Below are 17,141 nucleotides of genomic sequence, written 5' to 3'. Positions count from 1 at the left end.
CACAGACACAGACACAGACACAGAGACACAGAGAACAGGGACAACCTGAATGGTGTGAACTTTGCAAAGGTTTGTCAGAGAAGGCTTGGCCGCGAAAGGGACGTCTGAGCAATGGCCTGAAAGGGATAAAGGAGTAAGGTCTATAGAGATCTAAATGGAAAGCAATCTGCACAAACGAAATAGCAGGCTTAAAATCCTGGAGGCTGGCGCATGCCTGCCTGACTTTACTAGGAGCATGAAGTCTGTGGTTGCCATAGCACCCGGGGAGAAATGCATATTAGGAAATGGGGTAGAGAGGCAGTGAGAGGAGACAGGGACCCAGTGCTTTTCCATGGAAGGACTTGCTTTACACAAGTAAAGAGGCAGCCACCAAAGCTAGCAGGGCCTGCATGAAGGCTCTCTTTGAGAATACATGCTGGACTAAGACCGTGCATAAGCCGACCATAGGGTGCACACTTGTAATCTCAGCCCTGGAAGGCTAAGCCTGTGAGATTTCCAGTTTATGGTTAACTTGTCTATAATGGAAGTTCAAAGTCAGCAGAGGATACACGGTGACACCCTTGCAAAAAAATTATTTTCCTAAATCTACATAGAGTACAGAGGACTTGAAACCATTATTCTACAGGTCAGTTTAAGTGTTACTTTTTAATCTCATAATCATGGTTTGCCTCCTGGTTATACGATAGATTTTTCAAGATGTAAACACAAACATTTAAATACAACTTTAAATTATTAAAATTTATTAACTGAATCACTAGTTTGGATTTTAGATATGGTATCTAGCAAGAATGGTAGTTATATTAAAGTGTCATTTTTGAACACATTACCAAACAAAGACACTTGTTTCAATGAGGCATTCATGAAACTCACTCACTACTTGATATAGTAAAATTTGAAGCATCTGTAATGTTGCATACTATCCCATCTCTATGTGGGGATTTTTATTGATTTACTTTCTCCCCTTCTTTTACAGGAATATATATATGCAAGAGTAAGTACTCCTTTTTCTTTTCAATTTTTAATTTTATTAGATCTTTGAGAATTTTGTAAAGTATACATTGATCTTATTTGCCTCCTCCCCCAGATCCTCTGAGCTCCACTCCATCTTTCCACCCACCATGTGTCTTCTTTCTCCACCCATCAAGTCCAGCTTGTGCTGCAATCTATCCATGATTGTTTGGCTTTCCCCTGGAGCATGGTAGACTTACCGCAGGCAACATTTGTAAAGAATACTGATTCTGCCTCTCCAGTACTTACCAATTGCAACATCTCCTTGGCGAGGGGTGGTGCTCCATACCTACTTCCCCTCTTCATTCTGATATCTAGTCTGGCTTGAACTTGCATGGGTTTGTGAATGCTGTCACAGTTGCCCCCGAGCTCATATGTACAGCTCTCTTCCTGTGTCTGTCCCTCCTATGTCCTTTATGCCTCTGTGTAAGCAATGATTCTTTAGTCTTGGGTGGATGAGTGTGATACAAATGGTCCATTTAGTGTTGGAATATTCTGTGTCTCCGTTCCTGAATAAGCAGCTCATAGGCTTATTTACAATGCTTAGGCCATAAGCTAAGCCTCCTCCACTAGCTTATAACATATATTAACCCGTTTATACTGCTTTATGTCTCCCATATGGATAGCTACCTCTCCTCAATTTCGTAAGTCTGACTTCCTCTGAGTCTTCTCAGGCTTGACTCTTTCCCAGAGTTCCTCTCTTTCTGCTGGCTGCCCCACTTTCTAATCCTACCTCAGCTTATTGGCCATCAGATTTTTATTGATGGGTGATGCTTCCACACAGTACACAAGAGGTTATTTCTGCATGATGGTTTCCTCCTCTTGGTGTGTTCTAATGTTTGATTCTAGGAATTTTACGAATAGTTACTGACTTATTTTTATTTCTGCTTTTAGTCTTTTAATTTCCAAGAGTTCTGAATTCTTCAGATGACCTCCCCTAGTTTTGTTGTTTTTTGTTTGTTTGTTTGTTTGTTTGTTTTTTAATCTTCCCCCAGTTAGTTTTTGACATGGTGTTTTCTAAAGATTATGCAGGGATGAACCTAGGCCCTCTGCACATATGTAACAATTGTGCATCTGAGTCATCATGTGGAGCAGCAGCTGTCTCTGACTCTGTTGCCTGACTTTGAATCCCTTTCCCCGAATGGGATGCCTTGTCTAGCCTCAATACGAGATGTGCCTAGTCTTACTGCAACTTGATATGTCAAGGCTGGTTGATATTCATGGGATGCCTCCCCTTTTCTGAGCAGAAGGGGAAGGGGGTAGGTATTGGGAAAGGGAGATGAGAAGGAGGGACTGGGAGAACAGGAGGGAGAGGGAGCTGGAATCAAGAGATAAAGTAAATAAATAACAATAAAAATGTAAAAAAAATCAAATTATAGAGCAAAGTCAAATAAAAGAACAATATACATCCCTTCATTCAGTCACTCAAAAAAAAAAAGTGTTTTCAACCGATTCTTTTTGTTTTGATTTCCAGTCACCTCTGCTCCCCAGTCCTTGAGATAACCAGAAACTGTTAATGATAAATATTCAGAAATGCTTAAAGATTGCTTTTCTGTCATTACTGCTTCTCTAACCTCAGCTGCATGAGTTATAATTCATTTCCCTCCTTTATTCTTCTAAAACTTAATACCTTTATATTTATTTTGAGTTCTGTTTTTTTATTCATATGCTATTTGTTATATAGCTCTCTACAGATTTATTATTGACTTACAAGTTCCATAAGGATATTAAATTTTAAAAGCTCTCTTTACGGTTTCTATAAAGTAAACATAAAATTTAGGATATTTGTGGACATAAAATAGAAGAAATTCAAAAAATTATAGACCGTATTTTTCCTTTTATTATCCCTCCACTTAAAATATATAAGCATCTTTCATGTAGAATATTTTTTTCTATTTTCCACTCTAGTTTTTACATTGTCTAAATATTATCTTTTCCTACATGTTACTGGAAACACTTTGCAGCAACACTGGAAACTGTTAAAAACCAAGCTGTGTTTGAGTAACCTGGTAAAGCCCAATAGTAATGTGTGATGAGCTTAGTGTAGCTGTGTCTATAACTAAACACTTGCCAAGCGATTTGCCATTCAAGAGGAAGCTGAAATGGTATCATGCATTAATGGTTGCATTCAATTTGTTGCAATACTGTGGGGTACTGTTATACATTTGGCTCCTTACTATGGGGCAGGCAGGTGACAACTGGCTGACATGGGGATACCATTCACAGGACTCTGCCTTCACGATGATCAAGACTTAATCTCTCTAGGAGGGATTAATTAGAAATGGCAGTGAACTTTGTGACACCAAGTGACTGGAGTGTTGTTATCTTACAACACATCCTGTATCTTTTCTTCCATATTGTAGTCTGTCTGATGCAGATACCAGAATGTTATCGATCATCATTTGACAAAAAAAAAAAAAAAAAAAAGACATTGAAGCAGAAGTGTCTGGGGACTCTCTTTCTGTCAGTCACTTCTCAGAGTTCCATTTAAGATGCTTTCAAGAAACAATAGTCATTTCTAATTATCATTTGAAACATAAAACAAATGCACTAGAGGTTTGCTGCCAGAGACTGACGGGAAAAGGAGGAAGGAGAGCACGTGAACTCAACTATGGGCTCAGACTGGCCTGTGACAGATGTAGATACAGGAGGATGGGCAGCTCATAATACAACTCTCCCAGTTCACACGTCTGTGCTTCTTGATGTTGGCTTTCTCTAGATTTTAATATATAATATATACACATATATATATATAATTATGTAAATAAATGTTAACAGTTTTAAGTATTTGTACTTATCTTGGATACCATTTTTAGTGGTTTTTGAATGATTAGATAAATTGTGTTTGTAACTAATTAAAGAACAAGCTCACAAGAAATTCTCACTATGTCACCAAGATGCTGTTCCTGCCTTGTTTCTTCTTTCATATGATTTTCTCCATAGAAGTATAAACTGTAGTGAAGGGGAAATCTCTGCTTTGATATACTAAAAAAAAAATGTTGCCTGCTACTGACACCCCAGCAATTAAACTCTTTTAGTTGGGTTTTCAGTGTAATTAGTCATCATTCATCCACTTCATTCAGTTCTCCTGGAAGCCAATGGTGTTTCTCTCCTCCCATCCCTGATCTCTTTTTCTGTCTCTTGCCTCTTCTCTCTGTCATCCCATCCCATCCCCTTTATATTCTTGTTACTTAACAGACTTAAAGTACAAGAGAAAGTCTATTAAAGAACTTCTATTTTCTTGCAAACCTGTATTTTGGTTTTCCTTTAAAAACGTTGCCCTTCTGTTTGTTGTAATATTTCTATATTAGGCTAATATATATTTTAGGATATAAACAAACTCCTGCCTTTGTTATTGATTTATCCATTTTGAAATATAGAGGGGAATTTTTCAAAGGAAAACTAAATCTCATGGCAGAAAGTCTGGAAACTCAGTAATTCCTTAGTCTAAATATGAACATTAATAAAGTATAGTCACTGTTGAGACAGTTGTGACTGAGAAATTCGTCATAAACTGGAAACTTGGGAAATGAAACGATTGCAGATAGTGGTAAGAGAGATGATGAACATAGAATAGGGAGGTGGGATAGAGAGCTGGGTGTGTGCAAGCACATGTGCTCGTGTGTATGCACATATCCATGGCTTGCACATATCCATGGCAATTAAAGTCCCTGAGTTTCTCATTTGTCAAATGAAGAATTGAACTAGATGGTTTCTAAGATGCCTTCAGACATATAATTTTTCAATAATTTCAATAATTTTTCATATTCAATAATTTTTTATATTATTAAGCATCTTTAGTCACTTTATTTTTCAAATTACGTAAGTATTGTCTATCCATACTAGTATTTTTTTAAAGTAGAGATATGAAAAAAATCCACCTTTTAAATGGGATTTTAAAAGAGTTATTTTCCACCATCATTATTTGTCTGTTCCTAAATTGATTTTTAGAAGTCACTGTGGGCTGAAAGGTCAGAGGCAGAGGTTTGGACAATGGCTTGACTGAACTGATAGCTTCTTTCTACTGCACAACCTAGGTCGGTGGGAAGGCTCCCATGCTGTCTCCAAAGCACGTGTAGGAGTGTCAGGTGTGAAAGCTGGCTGTTGCACAGTGACACAGTGAGCTGTTGGCAAAACCTCACCTGTAAGAAAGTGATGGGGAGGCATCATGGGGCGGATAGGGATTAGGGAGCAATGGTAGCAATAATTTGAGAGCTTTTCAGCTTGGTGGAAAAAAGAGGAAAGAGTTTAGTTTTGACAATGTTTTTTCAGGTGACCTATTTGGATTTTTTTTTCAATAAGACTTGATTCCACACACACACACACACACACACACACACACACACACACACACTGGTAATAGCAAAATTACAATGAGAAAATTTACATTTTTCTTGGTTGTTGTAGAAAAACACATCCTGACGCTGGTATAAAGCCTAGCGTACACACTGGTCTGTAAGTAAAGCATACATAGGTGCTTTTGGGTAGGCAGGAACTAAAAACAAAACAGTAAACGAATGTACGGGTATCAATTATGTCTGTTGTAGAGGCAAGCCGAACCTGCTGGACATGGGCTCTTTGATGATCAAACCCATTCAGCGAGTGATGAAATATCCCCTGCTGCTGTGCGAACTCCGGAACTCGACCCCACCCTCCCACCCAGACTACAGAGCCCTGGGCGAAGCCTTTACTGCTGTGAAGGACATTAACGTTAACATCAATGAGCTGAAAAGAAGGAAAGACCTAGGTAGGTGGAAACATGAGGGGCTGACTATTCCCCACGATAGTAGTGTTCCCTGTGTGCGTGTCACAGTGTTTGAACAGTTACTCAGCAGCGACCACAAATGTGATGATTTGAAATCCAGGGTTAGAGTGTGTGTTTGCCTGGATAACTAGGTTCAAAAAAAGACCATAAAATAGACACAAAGCTGGTCATTAAAACCAATCCAACAGTGTGCTCAAGTACTTAATCTCACCTTGTCACCGTGTTCCCCATGGTATACTGCGGGCACACAGTCCTGCCACTAAATATCTGCAGAGAAAGGAGGAGATATGGCTCAGGATCTACAGCCCAGGGAGGCTAGTGCAGAAAAGGGGCCAGACCAGGGCCAGGTCTGTGTAAAGGAATCCATCTGGTACGTTTGACCCATTTGATCCTGACACACATGAAGAGTGGGGTGGAGGGGCAGGCTTAATTGTTTCTACAATTAACAACCGATTCCTAACTATTTTAAGGTAAGATATTACACTTAATGGCCAATATTAAGTATAGTTTCAATATACAAGTTCTAATTCCATGGACCCCATGTTTCCCAGGGATTGTAGGACTGCATTCGCTCAGTGAGCTCAGTGCTCACAAAGCTCTCAGTCAAGTCTGTGTTTCCAATATAAGCCAGCCTGGGCTTTTTAGTGAGACTGAAGCCAGCCTGGGCTATAGAGGGAGACTGAAGCCAGCCTGGGCTATAGAGGGAGACTGAAGCCAGCTTGGGCTGTAGAGGGGGACTGAAGCCAGCTTGGGCTGTAGAGGGGGACTGAAGCCAGCTTGGGCTATAGAAGGGGACTGAAACCAACTCAACATTTAAATCATGACAAGAGTTTCAAAATAAATGGTGCAATGACTTCCTCTTCTTTGGTTTTATTTTCAAGTATATAAAAAGCAATGTATTTGTTTTAATTAATTAAAACTATAAAGAATAGAATAAAAGAGTAAGTAATAATATAAAAGATAGCTGTACTGGCTGGTTATGTGTGTCAATTTGACACAGGCTGGAGTTATAACAGAGAAAGGAGCTTCAGGTGAGGAAATGTCTCCATGAGATCCAGCTGTAAGGCATTTTCTCAATTAGTGATCAAGCAGGGAGGGCCCCTTGTGGGTGGTGCCATCTCTGGGCTGGTAGTCTTGGATTCTATAAGAGAGCAGGCTGAGCAAGCCAGAGGAAGCAAGCCAGTAAGGAACATCCCTCCATGGCCTCTGCATCAGCTCCTGCCTTCTGGCCTGCTTGAGTTCCAGTCCTGACTTCCTTGGTGATGAACAGTGAAATGGAAGTGTAAGCTGTATAAACCCTTTCCTCCCCAACTTGCTTCTTGGTCATGATATTTGTGCAGGAATAGAAACTCTGACTAAGACAATACTATAGGCAAAATGAAAAGACTGTATACATAGGATGCCTGACTAGAAGGTATTGTTATCATTTCAGAAATAAGAATATTCTAATAAAAGTCAATAAAAACCAACAATTCACAGAAATCTTTGGCAATAAAAGGGGGAGTGAAAAGTAAAATTCACAACGACATCTTTAATCTCTTGAATCAGTGAATGCATGCCACTGGACAGCACTATTCAATAACATTTCTATATTTGGTCTTAGACAAAAAGCAGGAAAATATTCAAATACAGATTTAAAGACCTATACAATATTCAAACAATGGATAACAAATTGGATTATGCACTATGATACCATGAGAAGATTAAAATTCAGTGACATAAAATATTGGTAGTAACTGATTTAATCACAAAGGTTTTTGGAAAATTGTTTTGTTTTATTTTCTGAAACATGGTTTAACATAGCCCCAGGCTGGCTTCAGGCTCACTATATAACCCAGGCTGGCTTCAGGTTCACCATGTAGCCCAGGCTGGCTTCAGGCTCACTATATAGCCCAGGCTGGCACTGAAGGTCTTGATCTTCCTACCTCTACTTTCCAAGTGCAAGATTAAGGTGTGAGGTACTAGGCTTGGCTCAGCCTTGAGCTTTGTACGTTACCATCTTACATCACTTGAAGACGGTAAATAGTATGTCTTGTAAAACTCCACATTCGCGATTGGCTTAATCCCCATCAACAGTGCCTGCACATCTACGCCCTTAGCCACACTGGTTGCATCAACATTTGGAACAAGGAGAGAGGTAATGGATTGTTTTAAAGACAAGCAAAACTCAGATGATACTCATCTGACATCAAGTCAGAACTCTTGAAAATCCAGCCTAGGGTTTGAGTCTGGTGTGTGATGGGCGCAGTTGTCTTTTCATTACTTGGCCTGATCCCCTACTCCAGAGACCCCCAAGATAATGGGCATCATTAGAGAGAGAGGTGCGCTTTTTATTTCTAATACAAGGAATTTTCTTTTTGCTTTTCTCTGGTACTGAGGGTAAAACCCATTGTCTTAACCTGTCTAGGGATTTCTTTAAAATGAGAAGTAAGTTAATCTTGACCTTGAATAGCCTTGAGTAGCTATGTCCTTGAAGAGCTGAGTTTCTGAAGGTCAGCAGGTGGAGTTCTTGGACAGGCTAGGCAACGGGGGCAATGGGGTAGTGGCCCCTGAGGAAGAGAGTTAAAATCCCCATAAGTTCTGTCCTCAGTAGAAACATTGGTCTTGGAAACTCCAGTGGAGTATGCACTCTGGCTGTACACAGTCAGTCACATCTCCCACTGCTCTCTTCCCTTTCAGTTCTAAAATATAAGAAGAACGAGGAGGAGGAATCCCTCAAAGACAAACTATCTAAACTAAACATTCATTCAATTAGCAAGAAGTCAAAAAGAGTCACAAATCATCTGAAGATCCTAACCAGAGGAGAGTCACAGGTAATTTTTCTTCTTGGACCACCTTCATTTATTCAGAAACATTAACGCTGCCATTCTTGGGTGGGTGGGTGGCAGGGCTTGGCTTTGCTCTTCCCGTGAATCGATCTAGAATACAAAACAAAGTGAGTGCCCCCAAGATCATTCTTTTGGGGGTCGCTGGGGGCCTAGAGGCTTTAATGCCATCTCAGCATCCACTGGGAAGGCAGATGGAGGAGAGATGAGACTGCATGGCCTGTGCTTACCAAGGGAGACCTGGCTCTCAGTTGCACGCAATCTTTCTCTTCAGCATGTCGTCGGAACTTCGTCTTCCATCTCAGTTTTATTTCTGCTTCAAAGTTTTTTTTTTCCATTCCCTCTGGGATTTTCTTTATTTAATCTAAAAATAAAGTAGTATTTAGATGCATAATTCAGCTTGGTGACCTTGGTGCTCCAGCCCCTTCTCTCCCCTAGACTCCCTAGGTGCATAGTATATTACCAACTGCTGTCCTTAGTCAGCCCTGTAACACACCTTACATCTTAATCTCAACCTCTTATAAATAACAGAGTTTTTTTTCAAAGACTTCTCAAGGGTAATCTGCTTAATAAGAAGCACATGAGATATTTTCAAAGGACAGGTCCTAGAGTGATACCTAGCTCCAGGATACAGCTTAGAACCCTGTATTTACACAGACATCCCAGGAGTGTCTAGGTTAATGAGTCTGAAGTATGCAATCATGAGAATGTATATTAAGAATGAAAGATAGAAAGTTCCTGGCCTGGTGATGTGACAGGCTACATTGTCACCCTTTTCTTCTCATTTTCCCTGTGGCTGCACTGACCTTGCCACTTGTGGGACACAGAGTCAGTGCCATCATTGTTTTTATTTCTTTATAACTTTCTAGGGATTCACCAGGTCCATCCCCAAAAGAGGCTTGATGTGGAGGTATAATGAGGAAAGTTCGGGACGTTAGTGGTAACTGATCATGAGATGGATAATTGGGATGTCTCATCTAAAGACAACCGTAATAAAATCAAATTGGAAGTGAGTTTAAAGAGACAGTAACCCCCCCTGTAGGCATCTATAAATGTGGTGCAGAAATTCTCTTCCAGGCTTTGCAATTCTGCTTCTTGCTCAAGACAGTCCTGTCGAATAGAGCAGACAGCTTCTAATCTGGGGCAGACTTTTGTGGGGGCCATTATATTCTTTCCCATATTTATCATCAGCTTTTTATTTTTTTTAAACCGTGAACTAAAAGTGAATTGTAGCTAAAATAGCCTGAAGGAATATTAATTAGATTTTTCCTCTTAATCTTTATAGAGGATGGCCTGTCAGCAATGAAGCATTTCCCTGTTAATCAGAAAATCAGCTGCATAGGCTGGACTGGAGGAGAGATAAATCTCAAATCAATCAATTTTGTACTTGTCAGCAGCTCAGGTGAAATATTAGTGGAGCTAGAGTGTAAAGCTATTACCCAGGAGGAAGATTCTATTCAATCCATCACGTAGGTATTGAATTCTCGTATACCAGGCACTGTGTGAGAGATTGGGACTACCGAGATGAACAGGTATAGATTCAGAACTCAGACTGCTTAGTTTTAATCCCAATAATATCTATAAATACAAGTTTCTCGAACTTGCTACTTTAGGGCAAGGACTATGCATCTGTCACAAAGAGATTCTCAAACACAGCCCAGCCCAGCCCAGCCCAGTCCAGCACAGCACAGCACAGCAAATGGAACACAACACAGCAGATAATGCAGAGGGTACCAGTCAAGTCACCACTCGCTCATCTCTAATAATGATCCAAGATGTGAGCAGATGGGATCTGCTTCATAAAAATCTTCCAGGAACCCAGCTTGCCAAATATTGTGCATTGTTTTCCATAAACATATTGTCTGCAGCCGCTTGACTGAACCGAGGTCATTATTGTGTCTCTATTCAAGTCCCACAGACAGTGTCACAAGGCTAAGACTTAGAAATGGAAGACACTTCCTTTACACTCTATTTTCCCAAATCCAGTTATGGGGCTGAGCTATCTGCAATGGAATCTTGGAAGTGTGGTCCCTGCAGGGCAGCCATGTCGATAACTTAATCTAGTGTTGCCAACTCTACTACTGGAAGGACAATAGGGGAATATTAACATCCTCCAAAGCATCTGTTTCTTTATCTCTAAAATGGAATTAATCATAACTCTTGCCCCATAGAGTTGTGTAGGAATCACAGTGATAAAGTGAATGAAAGGTTTTTGTGCAGTGTCTGAATATAATTAATATTTAATAAATATTAGCTATTGTTATTTTTAAGACAGACTTCTCAATCTTTAATACTTAGAATGTATCAGTGGAGGAAATTGTTTAAATAATTAACTAAGGTTAATTATTAAAGGTTAACTAAGGTTATAAAAGCACATAAGAAGGGAAAATTAATTTTGTTCGATGTGAAAAATATTAACAAAAGTAGGATTCACAGAAGGGGTGACCCCTGAGTCTAATCCCCCAAATAGTCAGAATTCTAAGACAGAAAAGGAGAAACATATTCCAGCAAAATAGCATGAGAAAGATTTAGTTATGGGCACACAATCTTGGGCAACGTTTCTCACAATGCAATCCTAAGGACCTACTTCAAAATTATCTGAGTCCTAGTTAGGTCCACAAATAAAATATCAGAAGGTGGGATCCTTAAAAACAACTGTCTGAGCAAATTGGTATACACACACACAGAGTTAAAGCAGAGATGTAAGGCCAAGGCTACTGAGCTATGTGCATTTTGCAAAGAATTATGCCTATTTTACTAATGCTTTCCCACACAAGTAAAACTAAGAGATTCAAAAAAATCACACACACACACACACACACACACTCGGTTCTAAAGTTAACTATGTAAAATTAAGAAGCACATAAAAAGAACACAGTTATTATCAACTATAGTAATGAACTACAGACACCCTGCTCCATGTAACATTCGTGTGCCTGTTCCGACAGGTTCACCACTATGGGGCTGGTTCTGGTAGACATTTTCATTGCAATAAATAAAGTTTGCCATCACTAGTGATGTGCATAGCTCTAAAAATTACTTGGTGTGTGTAAAAACATGTTTGAATGCTCAATATATTCCATATTAGATGTCACATGAACACATGTGACAACAACCTTAGCTTTGCAAATGTGCTTCTGTAGAAGAACTAAGATTATAGATCGTCTTTCATGTTTGAGGTGATATGACCACCTTTCTCAATGATAGGACTAAGAATATTTCTAAATCATCCTTGTGAGATAGACTAGGCTATGGGTTCTATGAGCAAAACAATAGACGGTATAATTTGAGTACACAGTATATGTTACTAAAGACTCCAGGGACAGAGAAATGGCTCTGTGGTTAAGAGTACTCTTGAAGAGGACCCAAATTCTGCTCCCGTTATGCACATGGGTCAACACACAAGCTCTTGTAACTCTAGCTTCAGGGACTCCAGCTTCAGGGGGGATCTGATACATCTATGCTCTGTGGGCTTGTGCGCACAGCCATACACAGTCCCTCCACATGCATACGATAAAAATTAAATATTAAAAGAAATAGAGAGGGGACTTGTACAGGCATTCAGTCATGAGTCTGAAGTCCTGCAGTATCCATACAAAAAGCCACATATGTTGATCTGCCCCTTCGACCTCAGCACTGTAAGAGGCAGGAATGGTAAGATCAGTACAGCTTGCTCCTCAACAGCGACAGGTTCAGTGAGAGATTCTGTCTCAAAGGAGGAAGGCAGAGAATGATAGACTAGAATACCTGATGTCCTCTCTAAAGACAGGGGTATGTGACCTGCCCCTAACACATGTGCATGCACACACACATACACACACACACACACACACACACACACACACACACAAGAAGATGCAGGGAAAGGTTTTACAGTCCCATGGCTACTTTGACATCAGAGAAAAGGTACAAAATGCCCAGCAAATGACGTTCATCACATGACTTGTAACTTTAACTGGACTCCAGTTCCTGCTCTGTGCAGCCCCAAAGCATTCTGTTGTAAAAGTCAGCATAGCACAGAGCATTTTCATACAGCAAAGGATTTTTTTCCGTCATGTGCTGGGCCAAAGTTACTGGCCATTTAAATTTTTTAAGATTTATTTTGTACCACTTTAAACACACTAGATGCCTTTGAGCTATGCAACTAAGTGATTTCTTGTGTGTTTTAGGTGAAAGACAATACCTTTAACAGAGAAGAAAAGCTTTTTAGGTCACTAGAAAAGACTGTGAGACTTTGTGTGAAGAACATCTCCTCCTGCCTTCAGCACATAGAGGTGGGTGAGAGGCAAGTGCTTCTGCGGGAGTGCTCTGGTCCCCATGAGTGTTGTGAGGAACTGTGACTCCTCCTGTGCATGGCGATACTAACTGCATCAAACATGGGAGCCTGCAACACCCAGATAAGGCAAGCTATAGAAACGCTTGGTCTTTGCCCAGCTTCCTGGGCTCCAATCCAAATCACCATATAGTTGGATTTTTGCTCAGATGCATGTCACACGAATCCCCCATCCTGTGTTCCTTATAACAAAGAGGAGCCCATGAGCCCACCTGTGATGCATGTGAGGCCTGAGCTCATCAAGTGAGACAGAAACTGTTCTTGCCCGATTTTACCAACATAATCCTTTGTAGTACCTCAAGTAAGGATAAAGGGCAGAACAGAGGAAAATAAATTGAACTATAAAACAAGATAAACTACTATAAGCAAATGCTCTCCTACAAATGGAGTAGACCACAAAAGACGCCCCACAAATTTCTAGCCTCTTCAGAGGTTGTCTTGACCTACTTGAGAATTCTCTGCTTTCAAAAACCCAAAGTCCGATGCTGCACAATTATACTCGCTGGAAAGGCTGGCCACGGGTTTCTTGTAATGGCTCTTAAAGAGGACACAGTGTCCTTGAAAGCAACTTGACATCAGCTAGGACTGGAAGGATAGGGAGTTAGGAGTTACATGTAAATCAGTTAATTAGCGCACCCTTCCTTTCCCAGAAGTTTTTCTCTTGGATATCTGTTTTTGGAGGTAAGTGCCTTCACAGTTAGGTAAAATATCCTACTAACCGAGCATTAACATGACCAGCTCACTGTTTTGGAGACAAGGTTCTATATTCTAGAAGGGTGAGCTGCATCCATCCCTACTGTCTGACATGACATAGGGCCTTTTTTCATAGCAGGTTAGCAAATCTGCCTGTGTGAAGCCAGCCCCCAGACACAGTTGTCCCAACACAGCAGTGGGAGCCACACCCTTCCAGTGTTGCTCAAGGAGTGAGTGCCTCTTGGGAACATGCATTGATATTTTCAGGGATTGAATCCACAAACATGTGAACACCTTCTCCTCCACCCCACCCCCCCCGGAAGAAAACAATAAGTTCACCAAGAAAAGCCGCTGTAGGAATTGAAGATTAAGAAGTGATGGGTGTGGGAGATGATTTAAGATGGGCTCCTTCTCCCCAAAGAGAACCAGAATCTGTCTAAAATTATGTGTTGGGGTGGGGGGAGAAGGAAGTCTATTTATTTTTGTAGTTCATTTCCTATTTCAAAGGGAAATGTAGGGCTGTGTTGAGGAGGTTTGCGTTGGGGAGTCATTACTTGTGCTGACTTCACTAGAACAGACCCTTTTCCTGTTTCAGGAAGCCACGCCTTTCACACTGCAGAGCGGGGCAGAGCTCCGTGAAATTTCATCCCAGGACGGAGAGAAAAATGGCACAGAACCCCAGGATCAGGTTTCAAAGCCCTACCAAGACTTTGTAAGTTACACACATACACACTCACACACTCTCACACACACATGCCTCACACACACTCACACACACATACACACTCACACACACAAACACACACACATGCTCACACACTTATACTCACACGTTCACACACACAAACAACTTTCTGGAATTAGGTATAAAATATGCACTAAATGCTAATGCCAAAAATTAGGCTTTTGAAAGTAAGGGATGTATTGTAATGGAAATTTAATATGGTCTCACACTCTGCTTCTAGGGTAGTCAGTGCCTGATGAAAAACAGTATACCGTTTAAGTCTGTGTATGACATATTTAGAATATATACATTTGCAAAGCTGTGGTTTTCATAAAGTCCATAGAAATGCCCTGAGACATTACTGAAGGAGAACAGACACTCTGTGTATGTGATTTTTAGCACAATGTACACCAGACAGCAAAGTAAGGCTATTTTCAAAGAACCTAGGAACCCATGCATGCTAGGTAAGCACTCTGCCAGTGTCTAGGGTCCTATATGCCCAGCCCAAATTATTTGTCTTTAAGAGTTTTATATAATATATATTAGGAAGCATAAAGATATTCTTAACTAATAAAATATTTGGGTGGTAAGCTTTCCTGGGTAATACTAATTTTAGTTTTGTGACTTGTATTATTATTTTATAGCAGTATTGAATCTATTGAGCAAAAGTCACAATAGACTACCTCTCTGTGTTGGCTCTGTTGGCATTTGGGCCAGACTCTCTTCACCAAGTGACCCTTGTGTTGGATAATTCTAGCATTCATAGCCTAAGAAGCTCAAGATCTCAGCAACACCCCCACCTCAAATAATATTCAACCACTGATCCCCCCCAAATAGTTCCAAAACTTAAGAAGTGACCAAGCCACGTCCTACTGCAAAACTACTCCAAATATACAGCTGCTTTGGGCATTATGAAACAGAAATCTGGAATTGGAGTCTTTGGATAAATATGATCTCACCTTGCTATGCAGACCAGGCTGGCCTTGAACTCACAGAGCACAGCCTCCTAAGTACTGGGACTAAAGATGAGTGCCCAAATCCTTACAGATATGCCCAGAAGCTAGTCTTCTGGGAAATTCTAAATCCTATCAAGTTGGCAATCAAAATTTACCATTTTACACACACACACACAATTTAAAATTTTAATGCAATATTTTCAAGAGCCTGGGAGATGCCTCAATGGACACCTACTGTGAAGACTGATCATTGGGTTTAATCTCTAGCATCCACACAGTGCAAAGAAAGAACGGACTCCTGCAAGCTATCTTCTGACCTCCACATGCACTCCACGACAAGAAGGTGCCCTCTAACAGGAATGCAAGATAAATACAAATTAAAATATAAAAAGATTAAGTATCACATTATCCCAAATAAAGTGATAGGGACACTAGTCATTCATGAATGGACAGATGGGTGGGTAGGAAGAGAAGCACATAGAGAGATTAATAAACAAAAGTTTTACATCCATAGGTTTAATGGGAAGCCATGACTAGGTCTTGGTAGGTTATTTTTTTTTTCAAGGTTTAATTATAGGAAAGATATTTTAAGAAAGCCATTAACTGTGTGTTCTTTATACCAATTTAAATTTAAATTCGTCAAGCTGATAAATATTTATTAAAACTATCTGAGCATATGCCACATAGCTTCTCCCTTAGCAAGCCTTCTCCAGTATTTGACAGAAAGGAGGAATTGTCCTGTCTACAGGATAAAGTAATATTAGATTTGCCACATTTATAGAGTCACAAGAAAGCATGATATAAAATAGCATTTCACTGGGTGACATACTGAATGCTCTGAAATTGAAATAGTACCTCAAAAATTTACCCACAACAGAGAAGTTATTCGTATCCAGCCATGAATGATACCTTTCTACAAATGCTGTGTAGGACAAAATTTTAAAATATAATGCATTTATCTGTTCCAACTACTGTCCCTCTGGCAAATAAAGTTCATATCTGTGGGGCAGTGGGCATACGCTGCAATCATAGCATAATCTTAAAATTAGTAACTTGTGACTCCCAGGTAAGTAATAAAGGCAGTGACTTATCCAAGACAAAATAAAAGCATTCTTTGCATAGTCCAGGGGCTCATTAAATAGTCGGATGGTATCCATTGATTATTTCATAAACTAAAATCAAATCTAATTTGTGTCAGCTATTCCTGGTGCCACTAACAAATGGGGTTCCCTCTCTTTTAAATTTTCCATGAGTTCAGACAAAGTTATCGGGAACCATTTACATTAATTAATACAGGATGTTGCGTGGGTTTCCTGGAATATCATTGAGGTCACAAAAGATAAAACAACTTCCAGATTCCTATAATATGTGTGATGAAGTGTGAGGCCGGCAGTCATCAGACACAGGATAAAAGTATATTTCAGAATACAGGGGAAAGACACAAGAAAAAAAGAAATTAAATCTAGGATCTTGAGTACTGACATGGGGTCTGGCGCTACTGCAAAGTTTTCCGTTAATGTTTCAGACCTGCCATAATAGCAGTTTCAGACACCAAGTCAGCTGCCCTCAGCCCTCGGATGTGCATCAATACATTTAGTTCTGGCCGCTTCTGCCACAGGAATAAGACAGACATTTAAAGAATCAGTGTTTGCACGGGGAACACAATTCCATCCAAAACACAAACCTCGAGGTTAAAAACTAGGTTTGAAACCAATGTGGAAGAGTGAGATGTAGTCTCTCCTTAGACTGATGCTGTCAGTCTCACTGACAGCAAGACGTGAGGGTGCTGAGTTGGTCAGTCCTTGCCGCACACTAACATTTCCCCTGATGTGATCTG

The 17,141-nt window shown here is 40.2% G+C and overlaps 1 protein-coding gene across 1 annotated transcript in view; it reads left to right on the top strand.

The window, feature by feature from the left end:
- The window catches only part of Arhgef38 (Rho guanine nucleotide exchange factor 38), a 115,688-nt gene that overhangs the window by 78,568 nt on the left and 19,979 nt on the right, over positions 1-17,141 (top strand). The window contains exons 5-9 of the mRNA XM_021159127.2: positions 974-991; positions 5,556-5,755; positions 8,453-8,586; positions 12,768-12,872; positions 14,220-14,336. Of these exons, the coding sequence (XP_021014786.1) occupies positions 974-991; positions 5,556-5,755; positions 8,453-8,586; positions 12,768-12,872; positions 14,220-14,336 (574 nt within the window). The remainder of the gene's footprint in view (positions 1-973; positions 992-5,555; positions 5,756-8,452; positions 8,587-12,767; positions 12,873-14,219; positions 14,337-17,141) is intronic.

Source organism: Mus caroli, chromosome 3 (assembly GCF_900094665.2).
Source record: "Mus caroli chromosome 3, CAROLI_EIJ_v1.1, whole genome shotgun sequence".
Classification (NCBI taxonomy): Eukaryota; Metazoa; Chordata; class Mammalia; order Rodentia; family Muridae; genus Mus; species Mus caroli.
This window is presented reverse-complemented; position numbering and strand designations above follow the sequence as displayed.